This window comes from Lissotriton helveticus, chromosome 2_1 (assembly GCF_964261635.1).
Source record: "Lissotriton helveticus chromosome 2_1, aLisHel1.1, whole genome shotgun sequence".
NCBI lineage: Eukaryota > Metazoa > Chordata > Amphibia > Caudata > Salamandridae > Lissotriton > Lissotriton helveticus.
The window spans coordinates 1,346,667,364-1,346,684,867 of record NC_136059.1 but is presented as its reverse complement, the minus strand read 5'-3'; the positions used below and the strand labels follow the sequence as shown (position 1 = coordinate 1,346,684,867).

General features: G+C 47.7%; 1 protein-coding gene across 3 annotated transcripts in view; it reads right to left on the bottom strand.

The window, feature by feature from the left end:
* MAPK10 (mitogen-activated protein kinase 10) overlaps window positions 1-17,504 on the bottom strand; it is a 561,938-nt gene that overhangs the window by 60,949 nt on the left and 483,485 nt on the right. For all 3 annotated transcript variants that reach the window (XM_078677508.1, XM_078677509.1, XM_078677510.1), the window contains one exon: window positions 10,297-10,360. In XM_078677508.1, coding sequence (XP_078533634.1) covers window positions 10,297-10,360 — 64 coding nt within the window. The remainder of the gene's footprint in view (window positions 1-10,296; window positions 10,361-17,504) is intronic.

Genomic DNA, 17,504 nt, shown 5'->3' with positions numbered 1-17,504 from the left:
CCCCGGATCTGCTATTTTTAACAGAAACGTGGTTGACGAATGATTCATCAGCCATCCTGACTCTGACCCTACCCCCTGGCTATCTAATACAAACCCAGAATAGACCTAAGAGAAGAGGGGGCGGATTAGCAGTGATTTTCAAATCCACCTACTCCTGCTCTCTCTCCCCTATAAACATAGTCAATTGTGAATGCGCTCTTTTTAAGATAAAGATCTCAGATACCTTTACTCTTACAGGGCTCCTGATTTATCACCCCCCTGGCCCAGCAAGCGCCTTCCAGGAATCTCTGGTTTCAACTATTTCTGCGCTAGCGTTACAGTCTGCAAATTTCAACATACTCGGGGATCTTAACCTCCATCTCGAATGTTGTGAATCCCCCACTGTCCGAGAGCTTCTGGGTGATCTTGAGGCCTGTCAACTCATTCAATTAATCAAAGGGCCCTCTCACCTGGCAGGTCATCTGCTTGATCCAGTATTCTCGAACATTTCAGGAGCCACGGCCTCTATCCCTAGCCCCCTTAGCTGGTCGGATCACTTCTTGGTCCAATTTTTCATTAAGATCCCAGTCAGCTCCAGAAAACAGCTTCCCCCCCCCCTTTGTGGAGGCGCCCATGGCATAAATTGGATGGTGACACGTTCGTGACCAGACAAAAAAACTCCCGTCCAGACTGGCCAGAGAATCTGGAGGAAGCGGACATAGTATATAGAGAGTGGGTTAACCACATCGGTGCTCGATGAGGTCCGCTCCTGCGCTGAGTTTTTTAAAAACCCATTATTCATGACGAGCTGGGCTCGTCATGAGCGTGCTGGGAGGCTACTGCATGACGAGCCCAGCTCGTCATGAGCGTCGAAGGGGTTAACAAATCTATGGACTACTGCATTCCCAAGAAACTGTCCAGCCCCAAGCGTGAGCAGTCCCCCCCCTGGTACTCTGAGGCATTGGCAGGCCAGAAAAAGCAATGTAAGCAATTGGAGCGTATCTGGAGGCGATCTTATGATCCTCAAGCCAAAACCAACTTCAGATCCGCTACCAAAGCTTATCATAGACTCATAAAGAAAGTCAAGACCAACTACTATACTGAACTGATTAGCTCTAGCTTAAACCGTTCCAAAGCTATCTTTTCGTTAGTGAAGGACATGACTAAGTCACCGGAGGGACTTAGCTGTACGATAACATCTGACCTACAATGCGAAGAGATAGCCTGTTTTTTTTCGACAAGGTCCAAGGGATCTATAACTCACTGGAACTCCCCTATTCACTTCATGCCCTCCCTCTTATCTCGCAGGCCAATATGGAACTTTTGGCTGTAAAAGTTAAGTCTGGGTCCCCGGAAGACCCTGTCAAACCAGAAATGTTTAAATCATTCCAGGACCCTATCCTGGTGGAGGGTCGGGAACTGATTAATAGATCTTTTCAGTCCGCCATCATCCCTAAATCTTGGAAACACGCTAAGGTTGTCCCTCTATTGAAGAAGCCCACCTTCGACCCTACCAGGCCTGAAAGCTTTAGACCTATCTCTCTGTTACCTTACCTGGCCAAGGTGGCAGAAGCGCACGTGAATGCCACTCTGACCAACTACTTGGAGAGTAACGGGATTCTGGATGAATCGCAAAACGGATTCCGGTCTAACCACAGCACGGAGTCCGCCCTAGTGGCCGTCACGGAACAACTGAGGGCGACACAAGATCTGGGTGGCACGTCGGCTCTAGTCTTGCTGGATTTGAGTGCGGCGTTCGACACGGTCTCCCATGAGATCCTACTAAAAAGACTCTGGGAGATCGGAGTCAGGGATGGAGCCCTGGATTGGTTCAAGTCTTTTCTATTGGACCGTTCCTTCCAGGTCCATGCTCCGCTGTACTCATCCAGCAGACTCCCGCTGTGCTGTGGTGTCCCGCAGGGGTCGGCACTCAGCCCCACGTTGTTTAACGTGTATGTCCGCCCTCTGGCCGTGCTGGCTAGAGAACGTAAGATCAAATTAATTTCATACGCGGACGACATGCAACTCAACTTCTCCTTCTCCAATAACATCGATGTGGACCAAGCCAAATTTCAAGAAGATATTCTGGCCATCTCAAGCTGGATGACCATGAATTGCCTGCTGTTAAATTCATCAAAAACTGAGGTACTTCTGATTGGCAAATATACTCACAAGTGGGGTGACCACTGGTGGCCCCCCAAGTTAGGCCCACCTCCCGTCCCTAAGAAGGAAGTAAAAAACTTGGGCGTGATTGTGGACAACTCACTTGCTCTAGAGTCCCACGCAAAAAGAGTGGCTGGCACGTGCTATGGCCGCCTACGGTCTCTCAAACCGATTTTGGGTTTCTTTGAACCATCTGTACGCCAGACAATTGTCCAAGCCCTTGTCTTATCGCACATAGACTACTGTAATGGCTTAATGCTTGGCTCCAACTTGACAGCCATTAACAGACTCCAAAGAGCCCAAAATGCTGCTGCTCGCACTTTGTTTGCTCTACCAAAACACTGTCACACGTCCCAAATTCTGCGCCGCTTACATTGGCTTCCAGTGAAACAACGCATCCACTTCAAAACCCTCTGTCTAATGCACAAAATTCATCATTGTTCTGGTCCTCAAATCTTACGAGATCTGTGTTCCTTCTATACTCCTACATGCGCCCTCCACTCGGCAGACCTCCACCTTGCCTGTACCATTAAAATCCGGAAGAGTAGAGCTGGCGGTCGCTCCTTCAGATACTTAGCCCCGAAACTGTGGAATTCGATTCCCTTTGAAGTGCGTGCCACAAAGAACTACCTGTCTTTTAGGAAACAAATCAAAACCTGGTTGTTCCCCACCATCTAGGGTATCTAAAAGGCGCTACACGTCACTTCTATGGGCTAGGTTGCCTTGCACTCAGGCATGTCTCCAAGCGCTGGGACGCCCCGTTGCTGGGGTAGCCATGCGCTATACAAGCCAACATAACATAACATAACATAACTCCCAAGCTGTCCGCGGCCAGGACCAGCTCCTGGGCCACCCAGGTGCCACTGCTCCTTGCCTATTCCCAGAGCGGGGGTAGTATCCCCTGGCACATAGTAGCCATTCTCCACTCTTCCTGTCTGCAAGACAGGACTAGACTGCCACTGGTTCTCCAGCCTAGGGTCTACACCCTTAAGCGGGCCAGGAGTCTCAGGGAAGGCTCTCCTCCCCCTACCTCTTCTCCTAGGGTTCCTCCTCCTCCGGCGAGGGGTACACCTAGAACGCCATTCCAACCCAGGGTTTAACCCCTCAGGTTGCACCGGGGTCAGAGGTGGGCTCTCCCACCCTCTGCACCCCCTTCCACAGTCCTGCTCCCTACCGACTGGGGCGGTACCTCTGGAAGAAGAACCGGTCAGGACACTGGTTACAGTCGTCCTTCCCTCCAGGTCAGGCGGATCCTGAACCTGGCCTCTCAACCTCCGGTCTAAAACCTTTGGAGGAATAATTGCCTGGCACTCCAGGACTACTGGGGATTCACACACCATCCCCCTGAGGCTAACAAATGACACATATGTTGTGTGACTGTCTGTCTGGCGCAGATCTCCCGTCCCCTGTCCACCTGACAGTGCGAGAAGACCCCCCAGAACAGAAGTGGCGTCACCATGGTCACTACACGGGAACTCAGCCCAACGGGGTAGTCCCTGACCCACTGGTTCTTCCACTGGGGAACTCATCCCCCAATCACTCCTTACGCTGGACTCCTGTACCCTCCCTACCGGAGCTGTACTGCCAGACTCTAGAACCACAGGAGCTCTGTTTACAGATGCTCAAGGTCCTCTACTCACTAGGAGATCTTCCTCAAATGGAGTAACAGGACAGCCTAGGTCCAGAACCTGGTGTTCCCTACAGAAACCATCCAAGTCCTGAGGCAGGGCTTCGTGCGTCTGGGGACCCTTGGTCACCCACTTACTCCTGCTCCACTGAGCCAGGCAGTAAGCCCCTACACCCTCCTCGCTATCCTGGGACCTAGCTGGGCTACACTGAGCCTCTTCCACCACGCTGGACTGGAAGATACCTGAACCACTACTTTTGGATTCACTCCCTAAGGACTCTAGAGACCCTCTAGCCCTTTCCCAGCGCTCTGCTTCCTCAGCAAGCTTCCAAGGGTAAAAGTATCCAAACTTCGACAGGTGCTGGTGCAACTCTGGACAACAAATACTGAGCAACTGCTCTTTGAGAAACATATTCCCTATTCCGTCCCTCTCATCGTCCGGGTTAGCCGACAGCCACTCCTCCATTGCATCAGAACAGTCATCCACAAAATACCCCCACCCCTGGTGAGGTGGTTTCCTAAGGTTCCTGAACTTCAACCTGTTCTCCTCCTCTTGGGAAACAGGTTCCATACTCGGGGAAGTAGGAATAGGACTGCTCGCATGGGACTCTATATAGCTGCCACCACTGGACTCAACCCGCCCTGGGGAGTCCAGAAAATTAAAACTGTGCGCAGGGGATAGTCTACCCTCCGGATCTACTTTGCCTCTGGTGGAGGCCCTCTCAGCCTCCTCTATCTTCTCCTGCGCTAAGACCCTCTCAGTCTCTAGCTGTTGCTTCTTAACACCCAGCTGCGCCATAGCCTGGGCATGCTCTAACCTGAGCTTCTCTAAGGCCAGCTGGTGCTCCCTTTCTTTCCTCCTATCCTCCCACTCCTCTGGGGACAGGGAAAGGGATGAGGCGCTGCCTCCTACGCTGGACCCAGCAAGGGACTCCCTACCTATGGGGTCTTCGCTCTCTACTGGCGTCCAGGTACTGTCATCTTCTCCCTCCTCTTCTGAATCTTCAGGGCTCCCCACAGACCCACCACCCTCATGGTGTGAGGCCCAGGCCCATTCATCACTGCGCTCAAGATCCCATTGATCCCTTTGCCATCTGACCAGGAGGTCCTGAAGTATGTAACCATTTGACTCACCCCTCCCTAGGTCTCTCTCTTCACAGAACCTTACCAGCTCCCACGTACTGTATGTACGTAGATCATTGAAGTCAAAAGCAGTCTAAATTTTGGCGGACGTTCTTGAGAAAAGATTACACAGGGAACCTAGGGGTCTGAGCTTAACACAGGAGTACACAATTCACAAAGGTATTCAGCAAGTTCCCTATCCCAGAGAACTCACACTGACTTGTCCAGTGCAACACATCTTTCATCCACACACAAGCCCCCCCTCGGACTAGTTAGGCAGTTTCTACCACCCCTGATTCCTCAACCTGACCACACGTGACACAGGTACCAACTCTGGGAGCAGGGCGGGGAACAAATGTACTGGACTTGATTACACAATGATACCTCCAGGAGAAGAAATATGGAACTTCCAAAAAACAATAATCCCCAAAATGTGGTCATCTGAAATGCAGAGTTTTGTGGTGCAGCCAGCTGCTACTGTGGTACAGTGCAAACACAAATCCGGATCCCACCGCTGCCACCAATGTTAGAAATGGGATCCCAGGCTGGCCAGGGCTTGCGCCAAAGTCAGTCAGAGACCACCACTTCCACGTCAGGGCAAGGGAGTTACACGCCCTGCTCACCCCCTTGGTAACGTAGCACGAGCAGTAAGGCTAAACTCGGAGGCAATGTGAGTTACGTGTTTACGCGTGCAACCCCAGCAACAACACCCAAGGCCCACCACAAAGGAAACTCCACACAAGGTTATATATAAAAATAGCCTTTGTATTACACCAAAACACATTAGATAAAAGCACACACTTTACAATGTGCCAACAGGCACGGGCAGAATTTACAGGGGATATGTACAAGACAGGGGCACCTGGACCACTGTCAGGAATCAGCACTTTTAGAACTAGAAATACTGTTAGAAGTAGCACGTTGTAGATCATAGAATAATAATCACTTTAGCACACAACCAGTAACTACTGGTACTAGGTAAGTACCACCTACGCAACCCTAACCACCTTAGGAGAATATTACGCAGGGAACCAGGACCTCACAGGGAACACCTGTACTAGGAGAAAACAACCAAGTACCACCATACATTTAGGGGTATAGGCATGGGAACAAAACACATGATTCATAAACATACAGAGGTGTATGAACAAGGCACATGACGCATAAAAACACATTCAGAGGTGCAGGGAAGGAACAATTGCGCAGAAATCACATTGGCAAGTAAATCACAAGCTGCACAAGGTGCACATACGCACAACGCCAGAACTGTCCCAAATGTCAGGGGCCTAAACGGAGTAGCTGCCCACTAAGTGCTGGGCAGCTGTGGCAGGGAGCCTGGCACCACTGTGCCTCCTGGCTCATGGTAGGGCTTTGAACAGGAATGGGGCGAAAACCACGTGTGAGCCTTGCAGGCTCGGTGCCCAAAACCAACGGTGGCCCGTGGGAGCCCTCGTGGGCTTATCAACAACTGTGCCTGAGCCCCTCTGGGCTCGCTATCCAACTTTACCCCCTGAGCCCCACTGGGCTCTGAAGAGACTGTAATGCCCCAAGAGCCTCTCCGGGCTCGACAGAAATGCGGCCGTTACGGTGGAGTCCCCCACTGGGGACTCTGAACTTGCAATTTCCCCCAGGAGCCCTCCGTGGGCTCTACACCAGTAACAATGCCCCAGGTCGGAGCCTCTCAGGCTTTGGAGGAATGCCCCACTCATCGGAGCCCGACCGGCTCTAACTGAACAAGGCCTCAGGTCAGGAGGAGCCTCGTGGGAGCCTCTCTGGCTCTCGGGAACCAACTTCCCCCAGGCCTGCCAAACGGAGCCCCACTCACCGGGACTCACGAGGCAGCTCCTCTGTCTCCCTGGGGCAGGCGCCGACAATGCGCCTCGGGCCCCCCTCCTATCACCTTCCTGTGGGTCAATTTCCCTCACGGGGCTCTCCTCTGGTCGGATGCCGGCTCCTCTCCAACTCCTCCACGGGCTCTCCCTCGCTCTTTGGAGCCCCGGGGGAGGGACGACGGCTGGCTTCCTCACAAGGCAGGGGCGCGGGGTGGCCTCCCGTCCGCTCCCTGCCGGGTTCCCAGTACTTCCGGGTGCGCTTGGGGAAGCCCTCGAGGTCGGGCCAATCCCTGCGCGTCCCCAAGATGACGCGACGGGAACCCTGCCCAATCACAGCTTGGCACAGCGCTGTATCTTCCCGGGCTCAACACGGGGTGGGAACCCGTTCTAATAATGAAAATTAGGACAAATATGCGGCGTGGGCAGCCGCGAAAGTGGCATAAGAGCGCTACCAAGCACTAAGGGGACAATTAAAGCGCTCCCAGCGCTATAAGTAAAATACAGCGCTCCCAAGCGCTAGGGCAATTAAAGCCCTTCCAGGCGCTTGAGGCAGATAACGCGCTTCCAGGCGCTTAAGGGGTAAAGACAGTGCTCCCAATCGCTAGCGGTGCACCAGTCCAGTAAAAAGTCTTTAGGCAGGCAGGGGGGCAAGGCTGGGCCCAGGGGCCAGCTCACTGGCCCTCCAGGCAGGGAGGCAGTCCAAGAGGCGGTTCCTCCTGGCACCCAGCAGCAGCAGCTCCCCTCTGATGGGATCCTGGAAGAGAACAAATTGCAAGGGGACACAGCCCCTTTTTATACATTAAAATCCTTTGTCTCAGGGTGCAGGGTGGGGGAGAAACCAGTGGCAGCTGGTTTTGGAGTACTTTGTTTTCCCCAACCACCCTTTCCATTCATGAGGCAGGCTAGGGTCATCAGTCGCACCAAGGGGGCGGAGCCAGCATTGTGTGGGGAGAGCCCAGCCCTATTCAGGACCCAGGTGCACCCCTCCCTCACATCACACATGCTAATCTCAACACTCACCACCAGGCAGACCCATCATGACTCATGGAGCCTGGCACCCCAGCCAGCTCCAGCCAATCACATGCCAGCACATTCACTGCACAGACAGGCACACTTCTAGAAGGGGCCCTTCCATATTAGACACAAACATGCTGCACACATCATTGCGCAGCATTCCATCACACGAGTCCGCACATACCAGACTCGAGCCTACACACCCCACGCATCTGGAACTACCAGGGACACACACATTCCCCATGCATTCCTATGGGAGGGCAGGCCTATCTCACCACATGCACTCAGAGTGCGCACGCACTTTCCACTGGGACACAGTGAAAGTGCGCAGAAACCAAAAAATCACCATCACCAGGTCACCATTAAAAGCAAAAAGTTTAGGGGTGAACCTGCCAGAAGGGCCAAGTCCAACAATGTATTTAAGTGTTCTTCTGAAAGAAATACCTGAACATAACCGTAGTTTTTAGAAGTAAAACAGACTCATACCTGCAGAAAGCACCTTGTCTTGTGCAACAGTTTCAGCCAGTCATAGGATCTTAGCACACAGCATTTTAGGAATTACAGATTCACTTACAGGCTAAAAAACCTCAGCATGCATAGCTTTTCAGCAAAACGTCAGGCTTGGCTGAAAGTGTCTCACATGAGATGGTGCAAATTGCCACCTAGGTATGAAAATGTAAAAAAAAGAAAAGGCGGGAATGAATATCAATTTTTGTCAAAATTACATCCTAAAACCAGACCTCTCCTCTCCTTTTCTCTCATCTCCTCTTTCTATTCAGAAGATGCTGGATCCTTTCATCTCATATGAAATCTTTTGGCTGGCTCTGAATGACAAGCTCCAACTTGGCCAGCAGGCCAGGTCATGGCCGTAGAGCCACAATTTCCAACTCAGAATTCTTAAAATTTGTAAATATTACACACTTGTTCACAATGTCACGTCCGTGGTACAAGCCCTGGTATTGACCGGAATGCAATGTGGGAACTCCTCGCTCATTGGTCTCCCAATAATGAGTCTAGCACCTATTCATTTAAAAGGCTCTCTACGCGATACTCCAAGGCTGATTTCTGGCAATTGTCCATACAATCAACTACTAGTGTTTCTATTCTAACTAAACACACTTTTGTTTGAGTGTAGATGTCAATCAAGTCTGCATTTCTGGTTTACCAAGCTGTCTACCTACATAAACCCAAATAGCCATCTCACGGGAGAATGCATACTGCACAGCAGGGTTGGACTCGCCATAGTGGGCACCGGGCGTTTCCCCAGTGGGCTGCCAGGTTAAGGGCTGGTTTTGGATCCCCTGGGGGGACGTTATTGTTACCGAGGTTGGCAATATCGCACCCCTGTAACAAATTTGGACAAAACCGGCCCTCGCAACCAGCTCGGCTCCACCCCCTCTCCCTCCGAGCAGTTTGCCAGGGCCGCTTTCAGTTTCCAGAACATACTCTACCTCAATACCCTAAATGTTATTATTTTTCTCTGGCTCCACTCCTAAATTCGGAAACTCCCATTTCCTGAAATACAACAAATACCTATACTTATTATTTGCAAGTAGGAGCTGAAGCACTTGTTCATGATGCAGAGGCGTAGCAGGTGTTGAGGGCAACTGCCTACCCTCCTGCTCTTACCTATGGCTGCTGCGGGGCAGCAATCGCAGGAACAGCCAGCAATCTCTCTCCCCCTGTCTTCAATACAGCCAGGGTGGCAATGGCAGGGACCGCTACGGACGCAAAAGCGCAATTTTCTCACAATGGTCCTGAGGGAAGATGGCTGCTTGCTCTGTACAGCCATAAAAGTATGAAAGCATTGGGTGCAGCACTACTGGCTTTTAATAAACTAGTACAGCGAGTAGTGACAAAATTGCCTTATCACAAATAATTCTAACAACAGAATGTGCATCTAAAAAAAACAAACGCTGAGAGTATGTATATATAGAAATAATGCACTCTCATGCATTGCAGTTCTGTTTTCAAGATGTGATTTTCCCCATTGGAAATAAGTGCATTTTAACATTGATTCTACTCCTAGGCAGAAAGGAGAGTAGACTACTCTGGGCTAGCACAGAGTGTTAATTCACCTATCGGAGAAAACTGGGCACAATCTGACAATGAAAGGCTTGAATGCCAGTCACAATACCTGAACTCACCTGGTCTACTTAAACCGACCACCACTGACGTAGGCAAGAGTAGCAATTGTTACAGAACAAGAGCACACTGATGGGATGCGGCACAACACCAGATTCATATGATAATGATGATGATGGTCATCATCTTCGTCTTCACCCTCATCATCATTATTTAGGTTTTTTGACCCTTTAAAATAGTTGAGGGAGTAGAGTAAACTGAGCACATGACGTGTACGCAGGCACGCTTAGAGCAGCATGCCTTCTAAACCATTTCCATCTGTGCCTCCAACGCAAAAGTTGGCCTGCCGAACTAGTGAAGTAACTCCCTCCTGTACAGTAACTGACTAGTTGACACAAGTAATGAGAAGAAACATCAGCTGTCAATCTCTACTATATCATTGTATTTCAGCAGCACTGCAATACACAGTCTCACCTTTCCATTCTTCAATGGTATGCTCTCTTTCATCCAACTGTTTGTCGTAGATCTGAGGAAGCGGCTGTGGAGAAGAAACAAAAGTTGATAAGTAGGGAAGTACTTTTGTACTGCACGTATATAAGTGTTGCCTCTCCCACCCAATGATTGGCATTTGGGCTGCCATTTATAGGCAGGAGCGGCCCGTGCAGGTAAGAGCGGTGGGGCTGGGTTGGGGGGGGCGGGATTCGACAGACGACCACAAGGGAAAAATAAATAAATAATTTTCCCTCATCGTTTGTCAACCCCCCTCCCCCCACTCGGCCCACCGTTCTTACCTGCAAGGGCCACTCATGTTTATAAGTAGGGGACAGGAAGGCACACACTAGCGCTGATCCGTCTCTGTATCCTATTAATGTAGCAGCACCAGTAGTGCTTAGTTTGTAAAACAATAAGTAAACATGTGCAGTTGTCCAAAGTTTTTCTCAGGAGCGTGCTGCAGGCACCGCTAAATGCAGGGAGTATGCTTGGTCTTTTCTCTAACTCATGCCTCTTTCTTCCATCTCCTTTCTCATCCCTGCCTTCTCCTTTTGTCGTTGTTTTCCTCTCTCTCCTTCCTTTTTTAACTTTTTGCCTTTCTCTCTCTTGCTCTGGGTCATAGTGTTATGGTACAAAATAGGTCCCGGTCCCAAAAATGAGTGTCCGTGCCCACCATCTGCAACCCCCAGTATATATTATAAGCACTGAGTGTTGAAACATTTCAATGTACAGCTTGCTCCTGCACTACCTCTGCATAATTTGATGCTGTCTGGCTATTTTGCACACACATAGGTGCATTTAATTTCACCAAGCGGTCATTGATTTCGAACATCCTGAAAATGCTATTGTGGTCAAACCGGCTGAAATGCATCTGCAAAAAAGTTGCAAAATACAAAACATTCGGACTTCGGTGAGTTAAATACCGATTTCGCATGGTATGTCTTATTTTAATGGGCCCAACTTGTAATCAGCGATAATAATTGCACCTTGGTATCAGATTTTAATACTAGCCTTCCCAGTCCTGCACTCATAATAAAGGCTTTATTCATGAATGAGGGGGTGTGTGAGTGAGTGAGAAAATGAGGAATTGAAAGTATGTGAGTGAAAGTGGAAAAAATAGGATGGGCGGTAAGTAAAAGTTTTAAAAAGAGCTATCAAGTGAGTGCACTTGGTATGAATGAGTGACCAAGACTTTAAAATGGTAGAGAGAATGTGTTAGTAAAAGTGCATTGTCGAGTAAGTGAGAGTGTAAAAAATAAGAGAGTTAGTAAATATGTATCAGTGAGAGTGCGAGTGAGAGAATGAATATAAAAATGTATGAGTGAGTAGAAGTGTGTTGCGAGCAAGGAAGGGTCTAAAAATGTAAGGTGTGAAAAAAAGTGTAATAGTGATGAGTATCAGTTTAATAATGAACTAAAAACTGTAAGAGTGACTGAGCGAGAGTGAAAAAATGTAAGGGGGAATGAGTAAAAGTGTAATACTGAGAGAGGAAGTACGTGAGCAATGAAGCAAGTAAATGAGTGTGAAGACTTACAGATTGCTGCATTATATTGTGAAACAAAACACCCCCAGCTTATTAACACCAGTGGCACTGTGTAGCATGCTGGGTTGTGGTGAATTCCTGTGTACCTGGTGTCACACTTTACACTGAAGACCTCATCTACATTACAGTGACACAGTGGAGACTATTCGTAAAGAGATTTTGGGATGCAAACATTAGTAATTCTTCATATACCTTTATAACCTTTCAATGCAAGCATTTGTGAATTAGCCCCTAAACGTTTAAAATGGAAAAAGGTGGGAATATTCATATACATTTAACACAAATGGAATGTAGTATGCCTTTTTGCACTTTTACTAGTAGGGATTTGGATATTTCGGGGCTGATTCGCGAAGGGATTTAAGAGTATGCAAAAGAGTAGTCCTGGGGCCATATGATACATACTGTGCACTTTCTCTGTTTGAACTACGGTGGTCCTTTCAAAAATGTGCTGGGCGCAAACAAGCAAAGTGCACCATATGAGAAAGAATGCGCTGCCCCCAGGGGAAGCTGTGAACAAGCACTGCCTTGGGCAGTACATTCAAGTGAAAGACGGAGAGGATGCTTCAAAGCCGCTGGTGTTTCAAACTTTCATGAGGGGACAGAGAGTAAGTTGCAGGTGGCTGCATTTAGTGACTGTACCCACCTGCAGGGGGATATCGGGGTGCATGGAAGCCTATTTCTCCTCGTGACAGGGTTACCTGTAGGAAGCGCACTGAAAGTGCACCGCTTTTTTGTGGCGCACTTTGGGCCTCATTTATGAGGCCGTGCGTCACTTTTACGCCGCCGGTGCGACACTTTTTGTGACGCACCAGCAGCGTAAAAAATGTGCCTTATTGCACCAAATTTACAAAGTGACGCATCTAGGTAGATGCGTCACTTTGTAAACCCCTGCGCCAGGTATAATGTATGCAAGGGGTCGTTCTGATGCAAGAAAAGGTCATAGAAGTGACGCAGTGAAATCTATAAGATTTCACTGCGCCACTTCTAGGACTCAAATGCGTCAATTTCTTACGCCTGCCTCACAGCAGGCGTAAGACTGACGCAGGCCCTCTCACATGGGGCTTGCCCCATGTGAAAGGACACATTGCTGGAGTTGCGTCACTTTTGTGACACACTCCAGCAATGCGTCACTTTTGCGCCTACAGATACGCCAGAAATACTGACGTATCTGTAACTCGTTGCACAATGATGCGTCATACTGTAAATATGACGCATCATTGGTGTCGCAAGGGGGGGTGCAGTGAAAAGTGACGCATCGCTGTTTGCACGCAGCGATGCGTCACTTTTCATAAACGAGGCCCTTTGTGTGCACCTCCTAAAGGCATCTTTGCCTCTGCTCCCTCACCCATAATACGGTGCGGGCGCTGAAGCAAAGTGAGCTCCTCGTTTGCATGGGGCCACGCCCCCATGCCACTGCAGCAACGCATTCTAGAGTTAGCGCAAGTGCTACATGTGCGCTAGCGCTATCAGTATAACAGAAGGGGCCACACAAGCGTCTGCAGCCCCATCTGTTTTACTAAAGGGCCCGGGGTGCACAAAACGAGCCCACCCCCAGGGCACATTCTGTATTACAGTCCCTGTAGTACTACTTCCCACACTCATAAATGCTTTCGTTAAGCTCCCCCTCAGTTTAAAACTGGATTTGACTACTTATGAGAATTAATTCGGCTTTTTATAGTCGAAGTTTGTTTAATTATCTTGTGGAGCTGTCATTAAAATTGAAACTGCAATTATCTATTGCTCGGTCACGTAAATTGCCTAATACAGCTGATTTAAATAAAACGAACTGTGACTTGTCACAAGCAGTCACACTTTTTTTAGGATAAAGTTGTGTTTTTCTTTTGACCCAAACCTGTGTTACGAATCTCTGCTTTTATTTCTTCTAACAATATCAGACTAAAATACTTTCTATCATGACCTGTGTGAACAGTGATATACGGGGCACCATTATTCAGCTAATGTTTAGAAATAAGAGCAGCAAATGTTTTATGCCATAAATATCTCCTTCTGTGCTCTTACTATATATCCTGGCTGTTGAAGGTATCAGCAACACACTGACATTTTTCTGCTATGCACTATTTTACACATACAGCTATTCGAGTTTAAATTGATACCTTCTTCCCCAGAAAAAAAAGGCATTTGTGAAATGATAAAAATAAAAATTACTATTATATGATGGGACTGAATTAAATAGGAGTGCAGTTAATAGGCCAGCACAAAAAGAATCAGGTAAAACACTAGCTAAAAAAACGAAACAAATACATGCATTATTGTTTCGTATATCTGGATAAAAAATAGAACCGTTTCTATGGAAAATATCTTAACAGATTATAGGAGATGAAAAACAGAGACAGAGGAAGGCTATCGAGTTAGAGAGAAACACAGAGAGAGCAAGGAGAAGCGAGAAAGAGGAAGAACGAGAGAGAGAGAGACAGAGAAGCAAAGACCAAAGCTAGAGAAGGAGTGAGATTGATAAAGGAAGGCAGAGAGCGAGGGTAAAAGATATAGAATGACAGAGAAAAGATGAACGAGAGAGAATGTCTCATCAATAACAAGGAACTGGGGCAGATTTATGTTAACTGGCGCATCCCCAGGGATGCGCCAGTTAATGTGCGCCACAGTGCGCCACAGCTCCGCCACCCATGGTGCGCCGTATTTACAATGCGGCGCACCATGGTGCAAGGCAGGGAAGATGCGTGACGCATCTACGGCGTACGGGCGGCGCATTGCTGGAGTCGTGTCGCAAGTGCGTCATGACTCCTGCAATGCACAGGGGCCACCACTACATTGCATTGTGAATCCCCCTTACGCCTGCTTCAAGCAGGCGTAAGGAATTGACGTAGAAAGTGACTGAGTGAAATCTTATAGATTTCACTCAGCCACTTTTAGGAGGCGTTCCTGCGCAGGAACGCCCCCCCCCTGTGCAGGAACGCCTCCTTATGGCGCAGGGCTTTACAACGTGACGCATCTCCTAGATGCGTCACGTTGTAAATAGGGCGCATTGTTTGGGCCGCCGTTGCGTCAAATAAAGTGACGCAATTGCGGCGCAAAGAGGCGCAAGGGCCTCATAAATCTGCCCGATCTATTTTTGTAAAGTTGTAAATGATTTAGGCAAGGCACAAATAGTACATTAAGTCATGGTTCCTTTTCTATAAAGTAATGAGCTGTATGTAAAGATTAGATAGTTATTTTGACTCAAATCTTCAGCATAATGGGGATTTTGCTACACATATCAATGTTTACTATCAAAATGTGCAATTTATGGCACAGTCCACAGTATGAAAAATTAACAAAGTGATTGTAGACTCAAACTATCATACGAGTCTCTAATAATTTAATGAGCAAATTGTTCACCTGGTAAATATCAATGCAGAAAGGTATGGTATTTACCAGGTGTGCCATTTGTACATCATTGTGACATTATTGGACCTTGGAATGGGGGATAACACACAACTTGTGTTTTTTTCCAAGAATGGTGCAATTCGGTTAATGCAGTTCGTCCACTCAATTTGTGCCAGGTTTTACCTACAGAAAACCATATGGGTAAAAGCATGGAGGTGCGGTATTAGCACTTTGGTTCTAACTTGATTCATGCATGAATAAGAATTTGCACTCAGATGTGGGTTTATGCAGCAGTAGGAAAGAGGCCCCAAGAAGGGAACAAAACAGTCTGCATTTACTAACGTTGTCCTTTCTCAGAATAAAAAAAATGAAAACATATTAGACAAATAAAAATAAATCCATCTTCAAGTTCAGAGCTATCATATTGTGCAAAGAAATGGTAACAAATAGCAAAATCCCCTTCTAATACACATTTAACTGAAGAATGGACAATTGTCTGCCCAATGGGACAGGAAATCTTAAATGCAGTAGTATGAAGGGTTTCAATGGATATTATGGCACATATATACCTAGATTTACTAAGGGTTGTTCATGTTCTTGTGCATCATTGTACAATTTTGCGCTGCAACCGTAGGCTTTTATAATGTTAAGTAAATTGACCCAATTCTTTGCGTCTCTTTGTACAATGAGAGTTCATACTCAAAAACGTTGTGGTAATCCGCATAGTTTTAAACAAGGCCCTTTCAAATCACCTTCATTAAGCTGGCTTATCCTTAGCGTGAAATATTTCTAATTATGATTTCTGAAAAATAATGTCTTGCTACATTATTGGACCCTGTAGGGTAAGCAGTGTATGTTTAGTGGGATCTCAAAAGCTACCTCTCATGAGGTCCTTCTATCGCTAATACCCACAGATTCAAATTTAAAACAGTCATAAACAAGTTCTATTTACCTTCATATTACCCCTGGTAAAAGGTAATTGAAAACATTGTATTACATGACTGAGAACAATTATCAAGAAATCTGCATCTTTGGTGCTAGATTAAGTCATGTCATGCGGTATCAATAATAGTATTAAAAACGTAAATATTTTTAAAAAAACAATGCTTTGGAGGCTTCATAGATTATACCACCAACTTCAATCATGTTGACTAGGTGGCAATTATGGTTGAGCAACAATCCTAGTACACTCTCTGTACCCTACTAAGACTAATAATTCAGTAACATCCCGGTACTTGGTCAAGCTGTCACCTGAAATGAGAACGTTAAAAAACATAAAACAAGGTTTCATTCTTGAACCACTGCTTTATTGTTTGTATATGGTAGACCTTTCTAGATAATGAGAGAGTGCTGATTCTCCTCCATCACACTTGGGTACTGGTATGATCAGATGTTTAACGGACACCAACGATTTGGTTTTGTTGGATAACACCTCTGTCGGCCTCCAGAGGCTATGCAGGACTCTGGAGTTCTACAGCAGTGAAACCGGGTTGGTGGTCAACTTGACCAAGATAAAAGTGTCATCTTTTAATTACATTTTTTTTAAAATCTTTATTTTGTATTTTGTTAAAGGAAACAGAAAAGAAGAAAACATGCGACATTCCCGCACAACTTCCCACGCAGGGGGCAATCATAGAGGCAGAAAGCAGGGAGGCAGAAGGCTAGGGAGCAACCACAATCTAGCCCGAAAGGGCAGTCCAAAAAGGCAGTAAGACATTCCCAGGCCATAGTTGTAGAGGAGCCACAGATCAAGAGTCATGGTGGGGTGGGTAGCTCAGTGAGGCCAGCATTAGCGAAACGGATACGCATCGCATGTTGCGTTGGGCCTCTTTGTGCCTCCGTTATTGTTTAGGATGTCACAAGAACATGAACCAAGAAAGAACACCCCTCCCCCCTCCCATCCCCCCCCCAGTGGTGGTGACATCATCCTCTCAGTCATTCTTCCAGATCGCAACACTCAAACCTGAAACAGATGGAGAGCTCGCACCGTGGGCTGGCAAACTGCGGACGGTAGACCCTTGGAAAGGAAGCGGACCAAAGGGCCGCAGCGGAACATAACGTTTTTGAAGTTGCCCAGGAAAATGTCCGCCATGCGTTCCATGCTTAACAGTTTCCACAATCTCGCATGCCACAGGGAGATCGCTGGAGTTGCCGGATTCTTCCAAGCTGCGGCTAGAGTGAGTTTGGCCGCTCCGATACACAGCCACCAGATCTTTTTGTCCGACTAAGTCTGGTGTTCGAGCTTCGAGTCCCGAAGACCCAGCAGGACATGGGCCATCGAGTTAGCTATCGGGTATCCCAAAAT